Consider the following 16,563-nt stretch of genomic DNA (forward strand, 5'->3'; position numbering starts at 1 on the left):
CTGAAGTCCTAACGTTCTCAAGGATGATTTGGGAAAGCATTGGGACAATTTGCAAAACACTGAGGTGATATGGAACTGGATTCTGAGGTGACAAATGAGCTGGGGGTAAGTTGAGGGTGGTGACATAAGAAGGCCTCTGATATACATGGCGAGACTAGGTTCTCTTGCACCATACTCACGGAAGCTTGAGAAGGACGGACGTCCTGCTCAGCATGGTGTACCTTATCATGGAACTCTCTCACAAGGTTGTTTTAAGTCTAAATCTGAATCATGAGCTTAGTTAATACGAAAGAAAACTAGTCTATTTCCAAAAACAGTCTCTCCCCTTTTTTCATGGTCTCACACTAATTAATTGAGGCTAACCTGTCTTCATCCCACACGATCCTTGCTCCTTATCATAGTATTAGTGTGAAGCTTATAGCCTGTTGATATATGATAGGAAATCTTACTTTCCATTGGTGTCACCATAAGTATACCTCACTGAAGCAGGTGTACGACTTTGGCAAAAGACAGGAGAGAGAAAGAAATGCTATCACTCGTTCTTCTCCCCCTATATAAACCAGTCTTTGGTATGGTTTTTCAAATCACCTGCTTCTCCTTTATCTTATAAATTAAACCTGGTTGTTTTGTCCCCATAATTTATTTTGTATTGCATAGTTATGTAGATTTATTTTTTATGGTAAGACAGCTCCATCAAGTGGATCTACTTCTTTGTACTACAGCAGATGATATGCCAAATAGCCTTTTAAAAACAGTCTGAAGTCTTTTTTTTAAAAAAATTTATTTTGTTTATTTATTTGAGAGCGACAGAGAGAGAGAGAATGGGCGCGCCAGGGCTTCCAGCCACTGCACATGAACTCCAGACGCGTGCACCCCCTTGTGCATCTGGATAATGTGGGTTCTGGGGAACTGAGCTTTGAACCGGGGTCCTTAGGCTTCACAGGCAAGCACTTAACCACTAAGCAATCTCTCCAGCCCTGCAGTCTTGATTAATGTCCTAGACTCTATTCTTTACCATTTAACTTTGCACTTATATTTCTGGCTGTGCACAGTTTCCAGATTTTCTGAGTTCTTTGGAACAAGAAAGAAAAACTTTAACATTTTTCACCTCTTGTTCAGATCTAGCATTAATTTGAGTTTTTATTTCTTGTTAATGCTGCTATAATTGAGATATTCAGCATGCACGGTTTTGGAATTTTGTGGTACACATACTCCCTAATATCTTCATTGTTGCTCTGTCAGATTCATGCTGTTAGATGATAGGGGCCAATGCTGAGAGAAATGACAAATGAAAAACAATACAGCAAAAACTGTTAACTTCATGATATGTCTTACGTTGCATCACAAAACTTGCATAGATTTAATATGGAAGAGAGGGAGAGTTTTCTTCAATAATGTAACTTAGTGAGTTAGATATAATGTTGAAGAAATTCTTGTACAGTTTTTGCATCTCAAAGTTTTTTAAAATGTTCCCATAGAAACAAGTAATAATATTTTGCAATAATGTGAGATGTTCTGATTAGATGATTTTTTAAAATGCTAATTAAGATTTTAAGCAAACGCCAGAATTCTTTTTCTATCACTTGAATATGTCCAAATCCTGTGGGAAATGTCAATTTAGATTGCTTATACGTTGTTTATGTGTGTGTGTGTTGCCTTATTTGTTTCCAGATTAACTGCTAAAAGAGAATTCTTTCGTGATTTGTCATACGTTTCACCTTATGTAATGAATGGCTAATTGCCAAGTGGAATTTGAACCAGTAGTGTGCTGGTAACTGATCCTTGTTTTTAATATTCTATTTATTGGTTTATTTATTTGAGAGAGAGAGAGGCAGGGAGAAAGAGAGGGAAAGAGAGAACTGGCAGGCCGGGGCCTCTAGCCACTGCACATAAACTCTGCCACCTTGTCCATCTGGCTTTACGTGGGTACGGGGGAATTGAAGCTAGGTCCCTTGGCTTTGCCGACAAGCACCTTTATTGCTAAGCCACGTCTCCAGCCCCGAATCTTAAATAAAACCTTGATTTGTGGTGTTTGTTCATTGTGTGGTTATTGCTTCTAGCCAGGCTGATTTTAAACCACAGTATTTGCTTAACTTTGGGCAAAGACAGGAGAGAGAAAGAAATGCTATCACTCGTTCTTCTCCCCCTATATAAACCAGTCTTTGGTATGGTTTTTCAAATCACCTGCTTCTCCTTTATCTTATAAATTAAATCTGGTTGTTTGTCCCCATAATTTATTTTGTATTGCATAGTTATGTAGCTTTATTTTTTACTGGTCACTTTTCTCACTGCAGTGATAAAATACCTGACAAAGCAACTTGAGGAAAGAGGAAGACAGGTGACTGGTTTTTCTTTTTCTTTTTTTTCAGTTCATGGTTTAAGGCATGGTACATGGTTTGGGAAAGACACAGCTGCAGTGAGAGTCAGCTGGTCACAGGGAGAGGTGGGGCCGGTGCTCAGCTCACCTGTTTTAATTAGTCTGGGAGCTCAGCTCGTAGAATGATATTTCCCACATTTACAGTGGGCCTTCACTCTTTATTTAAGCCTTTCTGGAAACACCCTTCCAAAAACACCTAGAGGTTTGTCTCTTAGTCTAAATCCAGTCAAGTTGACAAAATGAACATCACTGGCTCTAACTTGCCATCCACCACCAGCCATTGTTTCACCAGCATGATAACCATCCTCAACAAAACCTAATTCTCCACATTGTATTAGACCCTATGGGGACAAAGGAAAACTAGCGCCTTGGGCACTGCTCTTCTTCAGCCTCTGGCCAAGGACTCATGAAATGTTAAATAAAGGTTTCATATGCTAGAGACCAGTAAGGATGAGTAATAGGAATAGTTTCACCTGGTAGCAACAGGGGGGTTCACAGAGGCAGAATGATTTATGCCTCATCTTGAAGAGTAAGATTTTAATAATGAGTCCAGGGAGAGCCAAAGAGCCCGGTAATACACGTAGCACAGCACAGCATGGCACTGTGTGGTGTCACACAGTTCAGGAGGAGCCTCTAAGTGTCTTCACATGTCTAATCACAAGAGGTGAAGGGTCTCACTTTTGAAAGCTTTGCAAATGTCCAGAATACAAGCATTCACCAGTTGCCTTCTAAGGGGTTATGAGAATTTTTTTAAACTATCATCTACCAGTTGAATCTAGATTCCAAGGAAGGAAGAAGTAAAATGGAGGTAAAAAGCAGTACTTGTCAGCCTACTGAAACATCAAACAAGTTAACAAATCTGCAGTGGAAGCTGATATTTGAATTTGAGATACTTTCATCAAGATACTTCCATTGTTTTTTTTTTTTTTTCTTGAACTTAAGTAACTTTTTAAAATTAAATTTATCTGCATATCATCCATCTATCTGTTTATCTGTCTATCATCTATTAGCTTTTTAAGTCAGAATCTCATGTAGCTCATGCTGGCCTGGAACTCACTATGTAGCTGAGACTGGCCCTGAATTCCTGATCGTTCTTCCTCCACCTTCCAGGATTTTGGCCTTGTAGATTTGTGCCACTACACCATCAAGTCACTCCTTAGGCCATGTGGAATATTCAGAAAGGCAGCCAACCAGGTTCTTTTTTATAAAAATTATCTCCTAAGCAGAGTAGACTTTACTATGGGTTAAAGAAAATGGCATACATTCTTTTGTGGCTGTCATTGAACATTATGGAATATCTGCAATTGAAAATGAGAGCATTTATAATGTGTCATTGTTTTATTTTAGAGAAGTCGGGGGAGGGAACAAGCAAGCAAGGGCCAGAATATACTCAGTAACTCAGTAAGCATGTTGCTGGAGTAATGCCACAAAATTCTGAGTGTTGTTGCTATACACTGGACTGGGAACATTCATACTTCTATACTTTCAGAAGTATTGACACCTTGTTTTAGCATTCCTCAAAAATTCTTCTTTAAAGCTTGTATTGATTAGTCATGACTGTCACATGTATTCACCTTCTCAGAATTATATTGACAAATCATAAATGTAACTTACTTTATGTTTCTATTATGTGTTTCTATGGCATATAGTTTTCAAAATCTAACCCTTTTTTCTCTGTTGAAGACCTCTAGCATGTGCAGAGAGGCAACAGTGCCTTTCTTGATCAAAACAGCTTTCTTGTTAATAATGTGACTTTACCTTTGTCTTCTGTCCTTCAGATAATGAATTCATTCTGACCTTTCAGTGACTTCTGACAGTACCTTGTTTATAATGGAACATAATAAGCCTAGCTTATTCATGGAAATTAAGAGAAAATCCTTGTGACTTAATATGAATTAAAAATAAATATATTAAAGAAATGTGACCAGATGTTTTCATAATTATCTAATTATTCACCTAGAATTTTGAGAATTTTTATTAACTTGCTTACACTTGTAATAATTCAAATCTCCTGCTGTCGTGACTCGGCATTACTTTCTAATGGTAACAAAAATTAAAGCCGCAACTTTAACTCTGTCTTCCTTATATATTTTTGGAGACACGCTTACAGAATTTCAGGTAAAATTTCCTTTCATTCTAAATTTATAACCAATGGCTAATTGTGTTTAGAGTAACACAGGTAAAAAACTGAAGAAAGCAAAATGATTTAGAAGTACTTACCCTAAACTATCATCATAATATTATAATAGTCAAACCTTTTTTTGAGTAAATGGCTATGGTTTGTTTCTAAAATTAGAATTTTTCTCCCCTTTACAGAGAAGAGCAAGAAGAGACATCTGCAATCCGAGTTGGTTTTATCACATATAACAAAGTTCTCCATTTTTTTAATGTGAAGAGTAATTTGGCGCAGCCCCAGATGATGGTGGTGACAGATGTCGGAGAGGTCTTTGTTCCGTTGTTGGACGGCTTCCTTGTCAACTACCAAGAATCCCAATCTGTGATTCACAAGTAAATACCAAGTGTCTTCTCATTTAAATATGAATCATATATCTGGATTAAATTGCACTGTGTTTTGATTTAAATCCATATTGGTCTTGTTTTTTCATTAGGTGGTTCTGGGACAGAGATTGTAAAACTGTTTATGTTCTATATGTCTCTTTTTAATGTTGACCAGTCTCTAAAAGGAAGAACTTTTCATACTGACTCTCAACCCTTTAAATTCTTTCTTTTTGCTGGAAAAGTAATGAAAGGAGAAACTTCCTGTGTGTGAATGACCACATTCATTGGTGATGATAATTAAAGATATACCTAATATTTCAAGTTTAACAAATAAATAATGTAAGAATAGGAAGGGCTAGCCAAGTGTGGTGGTGCACGCCTGTAATCCCAGCACTTAGGAGGCAGAGGTAGGAGGATCGCTGTGAGTTTGAGACGACCCCGAGACTACACGGTGAATTTGGTGAATTCTAGGTCAGCCTGAGCTAGAGTAAAACCCTACCTTGAAAAACCAAAAAAAAAAAAAAAAAAAAATAGGAAGAGCTGGTGAGATGGCTTAGTGGTTAAGGTATTTGCCTGCAAAGCCTAAGGACTCCTGTTCAACTCTCCGGGTCCCACATAAGCCAGATGCACGGTGTCACAAGCATGCAAGGTCGCACATGTGCACAAGGGGGCACACACATCTGGAATTCAATTACAGTAGCTGGATGCCCTGGTGCACCTATTTTCTCTTTCTCTCTTTCTCACGTTAAAAAAAAAGGCCAGTCTGTTGAGCTTGCCTCAAAGAAAAAGAAAAGAATAGGAAGACATCTACAAAGAGAGTTATTTGGTAACTGTTTCATTCAAATAATATTTTGGTGTCAAGCCGCTCCATGATATCATTCCCTACAGAATTTCTTCATCCGCTTACTTATTTCCCAGTAGATAACAATTATTCACACTTGTTATGCAGAAATAAGTACCATATGTTTATACTTGAAAGATCAGTGGTTTATTTTTAGATGTTTCTAACAGATATGCTAAACATTTAAAACCTTTTGCTCATTCATTTCCTATAGTTTATTGGACCAGATTCCAGAGATGTTTGCAGACTCTAATGAAAATGAGACTGTCTTTGCTCCTGTCATACAGGCTGGCATGGAAGCACTAAAGGTGAGAAGACACCATCTCCACTTCTTTAATATCATATAAAAACATAGATAAAAGCAAGTATTATTCATGAAAGAAAATCTGGTCTTCATTGAAAGCCTGAGGGTTGATGAAAGCAGAGTTTTCTAAAGGTGCCCATGGTTCTAGGAGGAAGTGGCCAAACCACAGTTGCTCCCAGCATTTACATTCCAGCAATGTTAACATCGAGCAACTGGCTTTGTCGGAATTCCAGTTGAGCAGATGAACTTATATGATCTGTGTTTAAAACCTGGTCAGCAATATCTGAACTTTTCAGAGGAGGAGAATTCCTGTACGACTTGTGTCTTTCCTGGAGGTTTTCAAAGATGCAAGGGCAAGGCCTTGGGACAGTCAGTGACAGGTATATGAATACTACCCAGGGCCTTGATGGTTGCCAAAAGTGCATGAGAGGTTAAGCATGTGTCCACCTGGGAAGCTCAGTCCAAAAGGCTGGTCATTTTCACAGTAAAATAGACAGAAAACTGAAGGCAGGAAAGCAATTTAGAAGTACTCTAAACCATCACTACTTTAGCATAACAGTCAAACTATTTTTGGCCTTGACAGCACGTTCTTAATGTTAGTTTTTCACTTTGATTATGAAAGCAAAGCTCGAATCAACTTTTGAAATAAAATGGCTGGTAATGATAATTGTAGCAATAACAAACAGAGCAACAGTACAGGATAGTGTTTATGAATAACTTCCCTCATAAGCTTTGCAGGTAGGTTTGTAGTTTGATCCTAGTACAGTGATTCTTATTTCACTTGATCTGCAGAGATTTCACACATATCCCTCCACACTGTTCATTTATAGTGTGGTTGATGTCCCTCAGAAACTCTCAGAATAAGTGACAATGTAATGTAAAATTAACAATACATTTCATATCACAAAGTGGCTTAGAGACATTAGAGCCCACCCAGGGAAATCCATCAGTGATAATTGCTTGGGCAGCAAAAAGCCTTGGGAATTTTTATTATATCCTACATTATTTAAAACATACATTCTCCTCTTCAATTAGAAAATGTTTCCTGTTGTTGATAATGTTGTTTTCTCATCCAATAATGTATATAGACATTAACATGTAAATCTCCTGTTGTAGCCAGCTCCCTGCTGCTTGGGTGAACTTCTAAACCAGTCATGGTTTGTGGGGGGAAGAGATTTATTTGAAGCTTATAGATCCAGAGGAAGTTCCATAATGGCGAAAGAAACTGGCCCCTTTTCACAGATCTGTGCAGAGAGAAAGGAACACCAGCAGCCAGCTAGCACCACAAACCAGCAAGTACACAACCAACGACAAAACAGCAGGGACCCATGCAGAGCCCAAACACCCTAGAAACCTTCCCACTAGAAATCAGGTCCACCTCCAGTGACACTTCCTCTAGCCATTTGACAAATGTTTATGTGTATATGTCTGAGTCTACAGGAAAACATAATTCAAACCACCACACCTCCCATCCATGAGAAATTATAAATCACCCTACAGGTCTTTTGTTTTAAATTAGGACTGGATTGTGTATGTTCATATCTCAGGGGAAAGCTGAGTAGATGCTTATAAGTGATTTTACCAACTAAGAGACTGAAATGGAAAGGGTATGAGGCAGGCTTCAGTATCCCTGAGGACTTACTGTGTTATAGTGGGTTCTATATTAGTAGTTCACAAGAGGTCTAGAGGCTATTTGACAGTTGAAAGAAAGATATATAAATCAAATCTGCATCCCTGCATTCCCTATATGTAATGTTTGATGTTAATTGTGACATGTCACTGAAAACCACTCTGTTCTTACTAACATGTCATTTGAGGTTCTTAGTCAGTACAGTGACTCTTAACAGTCAGTAGCCTTTCTTGTCAGTTATCTCATAGAAGTCAGGTTCATTGCAGCATACTTATCTTCATGTCTTTTACATTGTATATTTGTAATTTTAATAATATTAGTGTTATAATAGTATGTAATTTTACCTTAAGATTTTAAAATGAGAAGAAACTAATATCATGGTGATTCATAGATTTTCATTGAGCCAGGTGTGGTGGTGCATGCCTTTAATCACAGCACTCGGGAAGCATAAGTAGGAGGATCACCATGAGTTTGAGGCCAACCTGAGACTACATAATGAATTCCAGATCAGCCTGGACTAGAGTGAGACCCTACCTCAAAAAACCAGAAAAGGAAATTTTCATAGATACAAAGTCATTGACAAGTGTTAGTCTTACACAGTAGGATGAACTAGCATTATAAAATGACACTGTTGGAACTGGAGAGATGGCTCCGTGGATAGAGTGCTTGCCATACAAGTTTAAGTACCTGAGTTTGGATCCCCAGAACCCATATAAAAGGAATCTGTAAGCCCAGTGTGCCTATAGAGAAAGAGGTGTAGACAAGAACATCTCCCAAGAGTTCATGGGCCAGCTATACAGGAAAACACAGGGATGAATGAGAACAAGAGAAGCTGTCTTAAACAAAGTGGAAGGCAAGGACCAGAACTCAAAGCTATCCTCTGACCCACACGCATACATGCGTGCATGTGCACGCACACACATATACTGGCATCTGCATGCCCACAGTTCACACACACCAGAACTTGACACTGTTGGACATGGTCAGTGGCAGTGGCTAGCATGTCTGCTGGCAGGGTGTACAGTGTTCTCTCTGCCAACACTGTTCATTCGTGCAGAAGCGATGATGCTCTTTGGCTGTGGGAGTTACTTAATGATTGCTGCTCCTTGATCAACTCATCAAGAATCACATAGGAAATTAGGGGTGCTTTTCTTTTTTAAAAAAAATATTTTTTATTTATTTATTTGAGAGAGAGAAAGAGAGAATGGGCATGCCAGGGCCTCCAGCCACTGTAAATGAACTCCAGATGCAGTGCCCCCTTGTGCATCTGGCTAATGTGCATCCTGGAGTATCAAACCAGGATCCTTTGGCTTTGCAGGCAAACACCTTAACCACTAAGCCATCTCTCACCATCCCAGAGGTGCTTTTCTTTAAATACAGATTTCTGGCCTATACCCAGAAATCCTGGTCATTAGCACCCTAACTGAATCCTGTGCTTCTTCCACACTTGAGAACTACTAACATGAAGAGTCACTTGTCCTCCAGTCTCTGAAAATATCCTGATATTGAGAATTGCATCCCTTATCTGCCCAGCTTCATATAGTACTGTTGCTCCAGAAATACTGTCACTGTCCATGACTTAACCCCTTGCCCTAAGCTTATAACTGTGAAAGAAAGAAAGCTTCCTGTACAGCAAATTCCATTACAGGTAGAAAGACTCACTAGCTGATTTCCTGTTGTCAGTTGTGAGGAGCATTACTTGGGGGTATGTGTGTGTATGTGTAATAAACCTTCTTTTAACCTTAATTACCAAGAAGATCATAAGACACGGTAGATTTTCTAATAAAAGTATTTCCTTTCCCTGACCTTACTAATTTCTTTTTTAAAAAAATGTTTTTATAAACTGGGCATGGTGGTGCATGCCTTTAATCCCAGCACTTGGGAGGCAGAGGTAGGAGGATTACCATGAGTTTGAGGCCACCCTGAGATGACATAGTGCATTCCAGGTCAGCCTGGACTAGAGAGTGAGACTGTATCTCGAAAAACAAACGTGTGTGTGTGTGTGTGTGTGTGTGTGTGTGTGTGTGTGTCTGTGTATGCACATTTACATACACATACATATATATAATTTGAGAGAAAGAGAAAGCAGCAGACAGAAAGAGAGAGAGAGTACACCAGGACCTCCAGCCATTGCAGATGAACTCCAGATGCATGTGCCACCTTGTGCATCTGGCTTACGTAGGTACTTGGGAATCAAACCAGGATCCTTTGGCTTTTGAGGCAAGCACCTTACCCACTAAGCCATCTCTTCAGCCCTGACCTTATGAATTTCTAATCCTTTTGATTTGTTAGTTCTAATCTGTACTTACCTTATAGTTCCTCAAGACCTTTCTGTAATATTATAAGTAAGAATAACAAAAAATATGCTTCCTGTGACTTATCATAGATTTCTGGGTCATTATAATTCATTTCATATTCATTTGATAGTAACAAAGATTGCTGCAGTAGGATTAAAGTTTGAAGTTTATGCTTTATGCCTAATAACAGCTGTATACATAGGTGTGTGTGTGTGTGTTTGATTATTTAGCTATCTCTGAAATCATATAACTTTTAGGTCCTGGGTGACTGAAAATCAAAGTTGCATTTGTGTAATTTACACAGGAGACCACTAAAATTCTTGCCTGAAACCACTATTATGAGGACAAAAGATAACATGTCTGAGGACTTGAAATATATTATCAATGATCAAGGGAGCCTCTTTTGCCTTGTTTTTTGAGGTAGAGTGTTGCTCTAGCCCAAACAGACCTAGAATTCATTAACGTAGTCTCAGGCTATCCTCAAACTCAGCAGTCTTCCTACCTCAGCCTCCCAAGTGCTGAGATTAAAGGCATGCACCACCATGCCTAGCTGAAGAGACCTTTTCATTCACTCTTTTCAACCAACAAAAAGATAATTAATTGCATGTGTTTTTTAAGACAGTCCTTAGGCTGATGTCCTGTTTCTAAGTTCCAAAAGTGTTATGGGAGATTTAGTTCTTCATACAAGGCACAGTCCTTTCTTGTATTAAAAGAAGGGGATGGAGGAGGCCTGAGAGAACTTTGGTAAGCCCAGGACTGTGGCATGTCACGAACTCAGGAAATTGTACACAGGATGCCAGAGATGAAAATCCCATTTCCTGTGGACAAGGAATAGAAACTGAAGACACAAGCCAGGTGTGGTGGCCCACGCCTCTAATCACAGTACACAGGAGGTAGGAAGTTCCCTGTGAGTTCAAAGCCAACTTGAGACTAGAGTGAATTCCAGGTCAGTCTAAGCTAAAGTGAAACCCAACCTCAAAATAAATAAATAAATAAATAAATAAATAAATAAATCACCTAACTAACTAAAAAAAATCAAAGCAGAACTTTTCTCACTGAGTCTAAGTGAAGACGTTTTTAGCACTGGATATATATATATATATATATATATATATATATATATATATAAATAATAAACTTCTTAAATAAAACAGAGTAGACAGAAACATGTGTTTGTCACAAAGATAAACAAGGACTGTTTGGAAAGTTTCTCTGCATAACTTTCTCAAAAGTGCTTGAAATATGAGCTAAAGGCACTCTGTTCTCCTGATAGGACATCCACAGCATGTTCTCTCAGCCTCTCTTCTTCTATGGAGTCTTTCAAAATATGCCTGATTTGCAGAAGCTGATGCTCCTAAATCAATTACCTCACATTACCTTAGCCAAAGAATATTTTTTCTGGATTACCTATTACTTCCACAATAAAACTTGACAAAGAAAATTTGGGATGAGCATTATCCCAAAACAGAAAGCTGTATACAAGTTGGCATTAGTGGTTATATTGAAAATACATCGCTGCCTTTTGTTGGGCATGGTGGCATACGCCTTTAGTGCCAGCACTTGAGAGGCACAGGTAAGAGGATTGCAGTGAATTTGAGGCCATCTTAAAGACAATATAGTGAATTCTAGGTCAACCTGGGAGAGGGTGGCCCTACCTCAACACACACACACACACATACACACACACACACACACACACCACTACCTTTAAATAACCCATAAATGGTAAAAAAAAAAAAAAAAAAAAATTCATTCTGAAGAAAATTCATCAAGAAAAGTTTTTCTTGGGCTGGAGAGATAGCTTAATGGTTGTGGCACTTCCCTGAAAAGCCAAACGACCCAGGTTCTATTCCCCAGTACCCATGTAAAGCCAGGTGCACAGGTGGTGCATGTGTCTGGTGTTCTTTTGCAGTGGCTAGAGGTCCTGGCATGCCCATTCTCTCTCTCTATTTGCCTCTTTCTCTCAAATAAATAAATGAATAATGTATTTTTTTTAAAAGAAAAGATTTTCTTTCTCTTTTAATTATGGACCACTTTGCTAGATGTAATAATCCTCGTGGGGCAGGAGAGATGGCTTAGCAGTTATGGCATTTGCCTACAAAGCCAAAGGACCTCGGTTCGATTCCCCAGGACCCATGTAAGCCAGATGCACAAGGTGACACATGAGTCTGGAGTTCATTTGCAGTGGCTAGAGGTCCTGGTGTGCCCATTCTTTCTCTCTCTCTGTCTCTCTCTCTTTCTCTACTTCTTTCCCTCTCTCAAATAAATTAAAAAAATAAATAATCCTTGTGGCAGTTACTTTCTTTCAAAACCTGAAATCATCCATCCATCTCGTCTGTCTTTTAGTTTCTGCTGAGAAGTCTGTTATTCTAATGGGCTTGCCTTTGTGCATGACTTGGTGCTTCTCTGTAGTAGCTTTCAATCTTCCTACTTTGTTCTGAATGGTTAATGCTTTGACTGTAGGGTAGTGTACTAGGACTGTAGTGTGGTATGTTTTGACTATAGTATAATGTAGTTGGACTATTGTGTAGTGTGTTTTGACCATAGTTGAGTATGCTTTGACTATAGCATAGTGTAGCTGGACTATCATATAGTATGTTTTGACTACACTGTAGTGTAGTTGGACTACAGTGTAGTATGTTTTCAGTATAGTGTAGTGTGTTTTGACTATAATGTAATGTAGTTGGACTGTAGTATAGTATGTTTTGACTATAGCGTAGTGTATTTGGACTACAGTATAGTGTGTTTTGACTATAGTTGTGAGGTCACCTTCTGTTCTTATCTGTTTGGAGTTCTAAATGCTTCTTGTTTCTGGATGTTCACCAGTTTCCCCAAAACACAAGCAGAAGTCCCTGCTATACCAGACTGTGAAAATAAGACTTGTGTGAAGTGCCTGGCACAGAGTTGCATGGGCAGATGTTGCCAGTTTCTCATGTCACCATTTCCTACCTTGTCTGCCTACCCAGAGAAAGGACTATGGACTTGGTCCTATACTAGAATGCCCTTGGCATCCTTGGAAGGCTGCAGAGTCAAGCAGCTATAGCTCATCACAAAGGTAGTGTTCTGGCAGAATGTACCATGTGCTTTAGAGCAAGGCAACATGGGGGTGGTAGCCAGTATGCTGACATACTTACTTTCAATATATTTTACTCTAGACTACTTCTTCCATGATAAAATACACCTTTGAATGTACTTAACACTGAGTCAACTGCCATGGAGCCAGAACTTTCTTTTACTGCTGGTCAGACTATAGCTGTATGATCTTAATCACACAATTTTCATTTTGTTGTCATGCCTGATGGCTGGATCCTGCTGTCCATTGTCATACCACTACCACATTCTCATGCATTCTTACTTGAAATAAACCTTGGTTTTAATCCATCTTTACTGAAGGTTTGAAAGAAGCACTTCTGTTGCCCCATGAACCTCAGGATGCAATCAGTTACTATTGTATTAGGAGATTTACGTAGTCCTGAGAGACTATCCTGTAGACCAAACCAGAAAGCACCCTCACTTAGAAAAGCTTAAGAAGATTTTAAAAATATTTTTATTTCTTTGAGCCAGGGATACAGAGGAGGGAAAGCGCCAGAGCTTCTTGCTGCTACAAACAAAGTCTAAATGCATATTCCACTTTATATGTCTGGCTTTATGTGAGGACTGCAGAATTGAATCTGGGCCACCAAGCTTTAAAAGCAAGTGCCTTTAACTGCTGAGCCATCTCTTTAGCCTGGATTTTGTTGTTGTTGTTAAAAAAAATACTGAACACCTCATGAATTTGCACATCATCCTTGTGCAGGGGTCATGTTAATCTTCTCTGTATTGTTCCAATTTTAGTATGTGCTGCCAAAGCCAGCAGTGGTTTTATAGATTTTTAATATATCCTTTTATACATACCTATGGGTAAATATTGCCTTTTTCATTTACAACTCATGTAATTTTAGATTTCTGACATGTAATAAAGTGTAATGACCTAGATTTTTCCCTACAGGCCCAAGGACAATTCCTGCCCTTAGCCAAGAGAAAACTATTCACTTTGGGGTTTGTGCCTAAACTATGTAGCCAATTTCTGTCTCCTTTCACTTAGGTCAGAGAAATAATTTCATGTAGATAAGCATTTTCATTAATATGAAACCTTTCCACCCCAGTATTTCCTGTGATTTCCTTTTCAGGCAGCAGAATGTGCTGGGAAGCTGTTCATCTTCCATTCTTCTTTGCCAACTGCTGAGGCACCAGGCAAGCTTAAAAACAGGGATGACAAAAAACTGGTGAATACCGACAAAGAGAAGGTACTTAAAAACAGCCAGTCTTGGAAGTTGACATATTTCCAACTCTGAAGGGCAGTAAAGCTTCAGGGTGTCCTTTGTTTAAGAAAGAGGTGAAGTAAATCTGATGTATCATAAGTATTTGAATTGTGAACTATTAGGAAATTACATATTCCAAGAAAAACTAAATTAAAACATGTTCATATATCATATGTGTAAGAGAGATAGAGTAGTTGAGACTATTAGAGAAATGGAATAAGAGAGAAGGAGAATGCAGACAGATGAAAGTGGAGAGGAAAGAGACAGATGTGCTATGGCAACACTCCTTGGAGGCAGAGACCCAAGTCATGAAGGAGAGATGCCAGGGTCAGGAAATACACCTTTGCGCAAACCTAAGATGCTGGAAGAAAAGTCAGCAGGACTAGTCAGATGTGAGGCATGCAAACATTATCCACACAACACACCTATGGTGCCTCTTAGGCCCATAAGCTAGGGCAGTAGCAACTGCTCCACTAGGTTTGGAGGATCAATAAACTGACAGCATCCAGGTACTTTTTTTTTTAAGCTCAGTTTATATAACTGAAAAAGCACATTTTTTCCATTTCAAATTTTTAAAGAAAAGTTCAAAGCCAGGCATGGTGCACATGCCTTTAATCCCAGCACTCGGGAGGCAGAGGTAAGAGGATTGCCATGAGTTCAAGGCCACCCTGAGACTCCATAGCAAATTCCAGGTCAGCCTGGGCTGGAGTGAGATGCTACTTCAAAAAAAAGAAAGAAAGAAAGAAAGAAAGAAAGAAAGAAAGAAAGAAAGAAGGAAGGAAGGAAGGAAGGAAGGAAGGAAGGAAGGAAGGAAGGAAGGAAGGAAGGAAGGAAGGGAGGGAGGAAAAAGAAAGGAAGGAAGGAAGGGAGGGAGGGAGGAAGAAAGAAAAAGAGAGAGTGAAGTTCAATAGAAATTTAAATTTTAAACCAAAAATCTTGTGTGACTTCCCTGAATGCTTTTCTTCAGATACTTTTCCAGCCCCAAACAAACGTCTATGAATCTCTGGCCAAGGATTGTGTGGCCCACAGCTGCTCTGTCACACTCTTCCTCTTTCCCAGTCAGTATGTGGATGTGGCTTCTCTGGGTCTCATTCCTCTGCTCACTGGAGGAACCCTTTACAAGTACAACAATTTCCAGGTAAGTGGCGGCCACTTATTCTTCTCAGTTTCCTCCTGTTTAAATTTGGTGCTCAGATCTTGATTTAAGAAAGGTGGGCCCCTGTACGTGTTTGACTAAGCAAGTTCATGTTAGGTGTTCATTGAGCTTATCCACCTTAAGCCTGAAGATAGAATGTAAGCTTCCACATTGGGCAATCAACTTTATATAAAATATATCTATGACAGTGTCTGAAAAAGTAAAAGTAACTACATATTCATATAAGTGTTGAAATTTAGGGCAAGGTCCATACAATTCATTGCATTCTTCTTTCATATGTAGAGACACAGATCTAAGAACTGGTCAGAATGGCACTCCTATAATAATCTAGGTCTGTATGTAGGGTTTGCTAATGTATCACCCACAGTTTAACCAACACCTACATCCAGGTATAGGACATACATGGTCACAAGCTTTTCCCATGATCAGTTGTACCTTGAGAACTTCTTGTACTGAGGGGCAGAAAATAATTGCCTTCCACAGGAAGCTACCTGCCCGTGTGGAACACCAGAAGAGGTTTAGCTATACCCACCTAGTTTTATTCCCAAACTTATTAGTAAGATAAGTTGTTCTCTCTTCTGAGCAGAAGGGGTCAGGGTGGTCCTGTAATGAACATATCTTCACATAGAAACATGAGTCATAAGGAATGTTTCCCTAACATAAATGACAAATGTTAATTATTTATTTTTATTTATTGATCAAAATTAAAATATCAAATATTGCAAGTGGAATAAAATCAAAGAAAGCGTTAAGGGCCCTTTTGAAGACTTCTGGGTAAACTCGTGTTGGCAGGCACACTAGAATACAACCTCTTAATGACCCAACATTCTGTCTAAATTTTGAATGCTTGAAGCACAGATAGGTCTATTGTGTGACCTGTTTTAGTTCCTTTTCCAATGAGGAAAATACTTTTTATCAGAAACCTTTCTTCTGCACTTTCCCTCAAAGGTCTTGATCACTTCTTGTTACTAAGGCCCTGGCATGTAAAGCAGCTGCCTGGGACGATCTGCATGAGAGTGACTTAGCCACAAACCACGGGATCAGATGATGTGTAGGCAAGGAGCATTGTACTTTCCTTTTTTCCTGATCATGTTTTTGCAGTCATGTGCCAGCCCTGTGTAATTTCCAGTAAAAATAAAGGGTATTTACTTACTCTAC

The 16,563-nt window shown here is 39.0% G+C and overlaps 1 protein-coding gene and 1 non-coding gene across 3 annotated transcripts in view; one reads left to right on the forward strand and one right to left on the reverse strand.

Moving 5' to 3' along the window:
* The window catches only part of Sec24d (SEC24 homolog D, COPII coat complex component), a 119,349-nt gene that overhangs the window by 85,511 nt on the left and 17,275 nt on the right, over nt 1-16,563 (forward strand). For both annotated transcript variants that reach the window (XM_045143098.1, XM_045143100.1), the window contains exons 12-15: nt 4,694-4,885; nt 5,932-6,025; nt 14,118-14,234; nt 15,217-15,387. In XM_045143098.1, coding sequence (XP_044999033.1) covers nt 4,694-4,885; nt 5,932-6,025; nt 14,118-14,234; nt 15,217-15,387 — 574 coding nt within the window. The remainder of the gene's footprint in view (nt 1-4,693; nt 4,886-5,931; nt 6,026-14,117; nt 14,235-15,216; nt 15,388-16,563) is intronic.
* On the reverse strand, nt 13,700-13,802 carry LOC123458980. Its single transcript, XR_006635913.1, has one exon. It is a non-coding gene; the product is annotated as a U6 spliceosomal RNA (small nuclear RNA).

The sequence above is a fragment of the Jaculus jaculus genome, chromosome 2 (genome assembly GCF_020740685.1).
Source record: "Jaculus jaculus isolate mJacJac1 chromosome 2, mJacJac1.mat.Y.cur, whole genome shotgun sequence".
NCBI lineage: Eukaryota > Metazoa > Chordata > Mammalia > Rodentia > Dipodidae > Jaculus > Jaculus jaculus.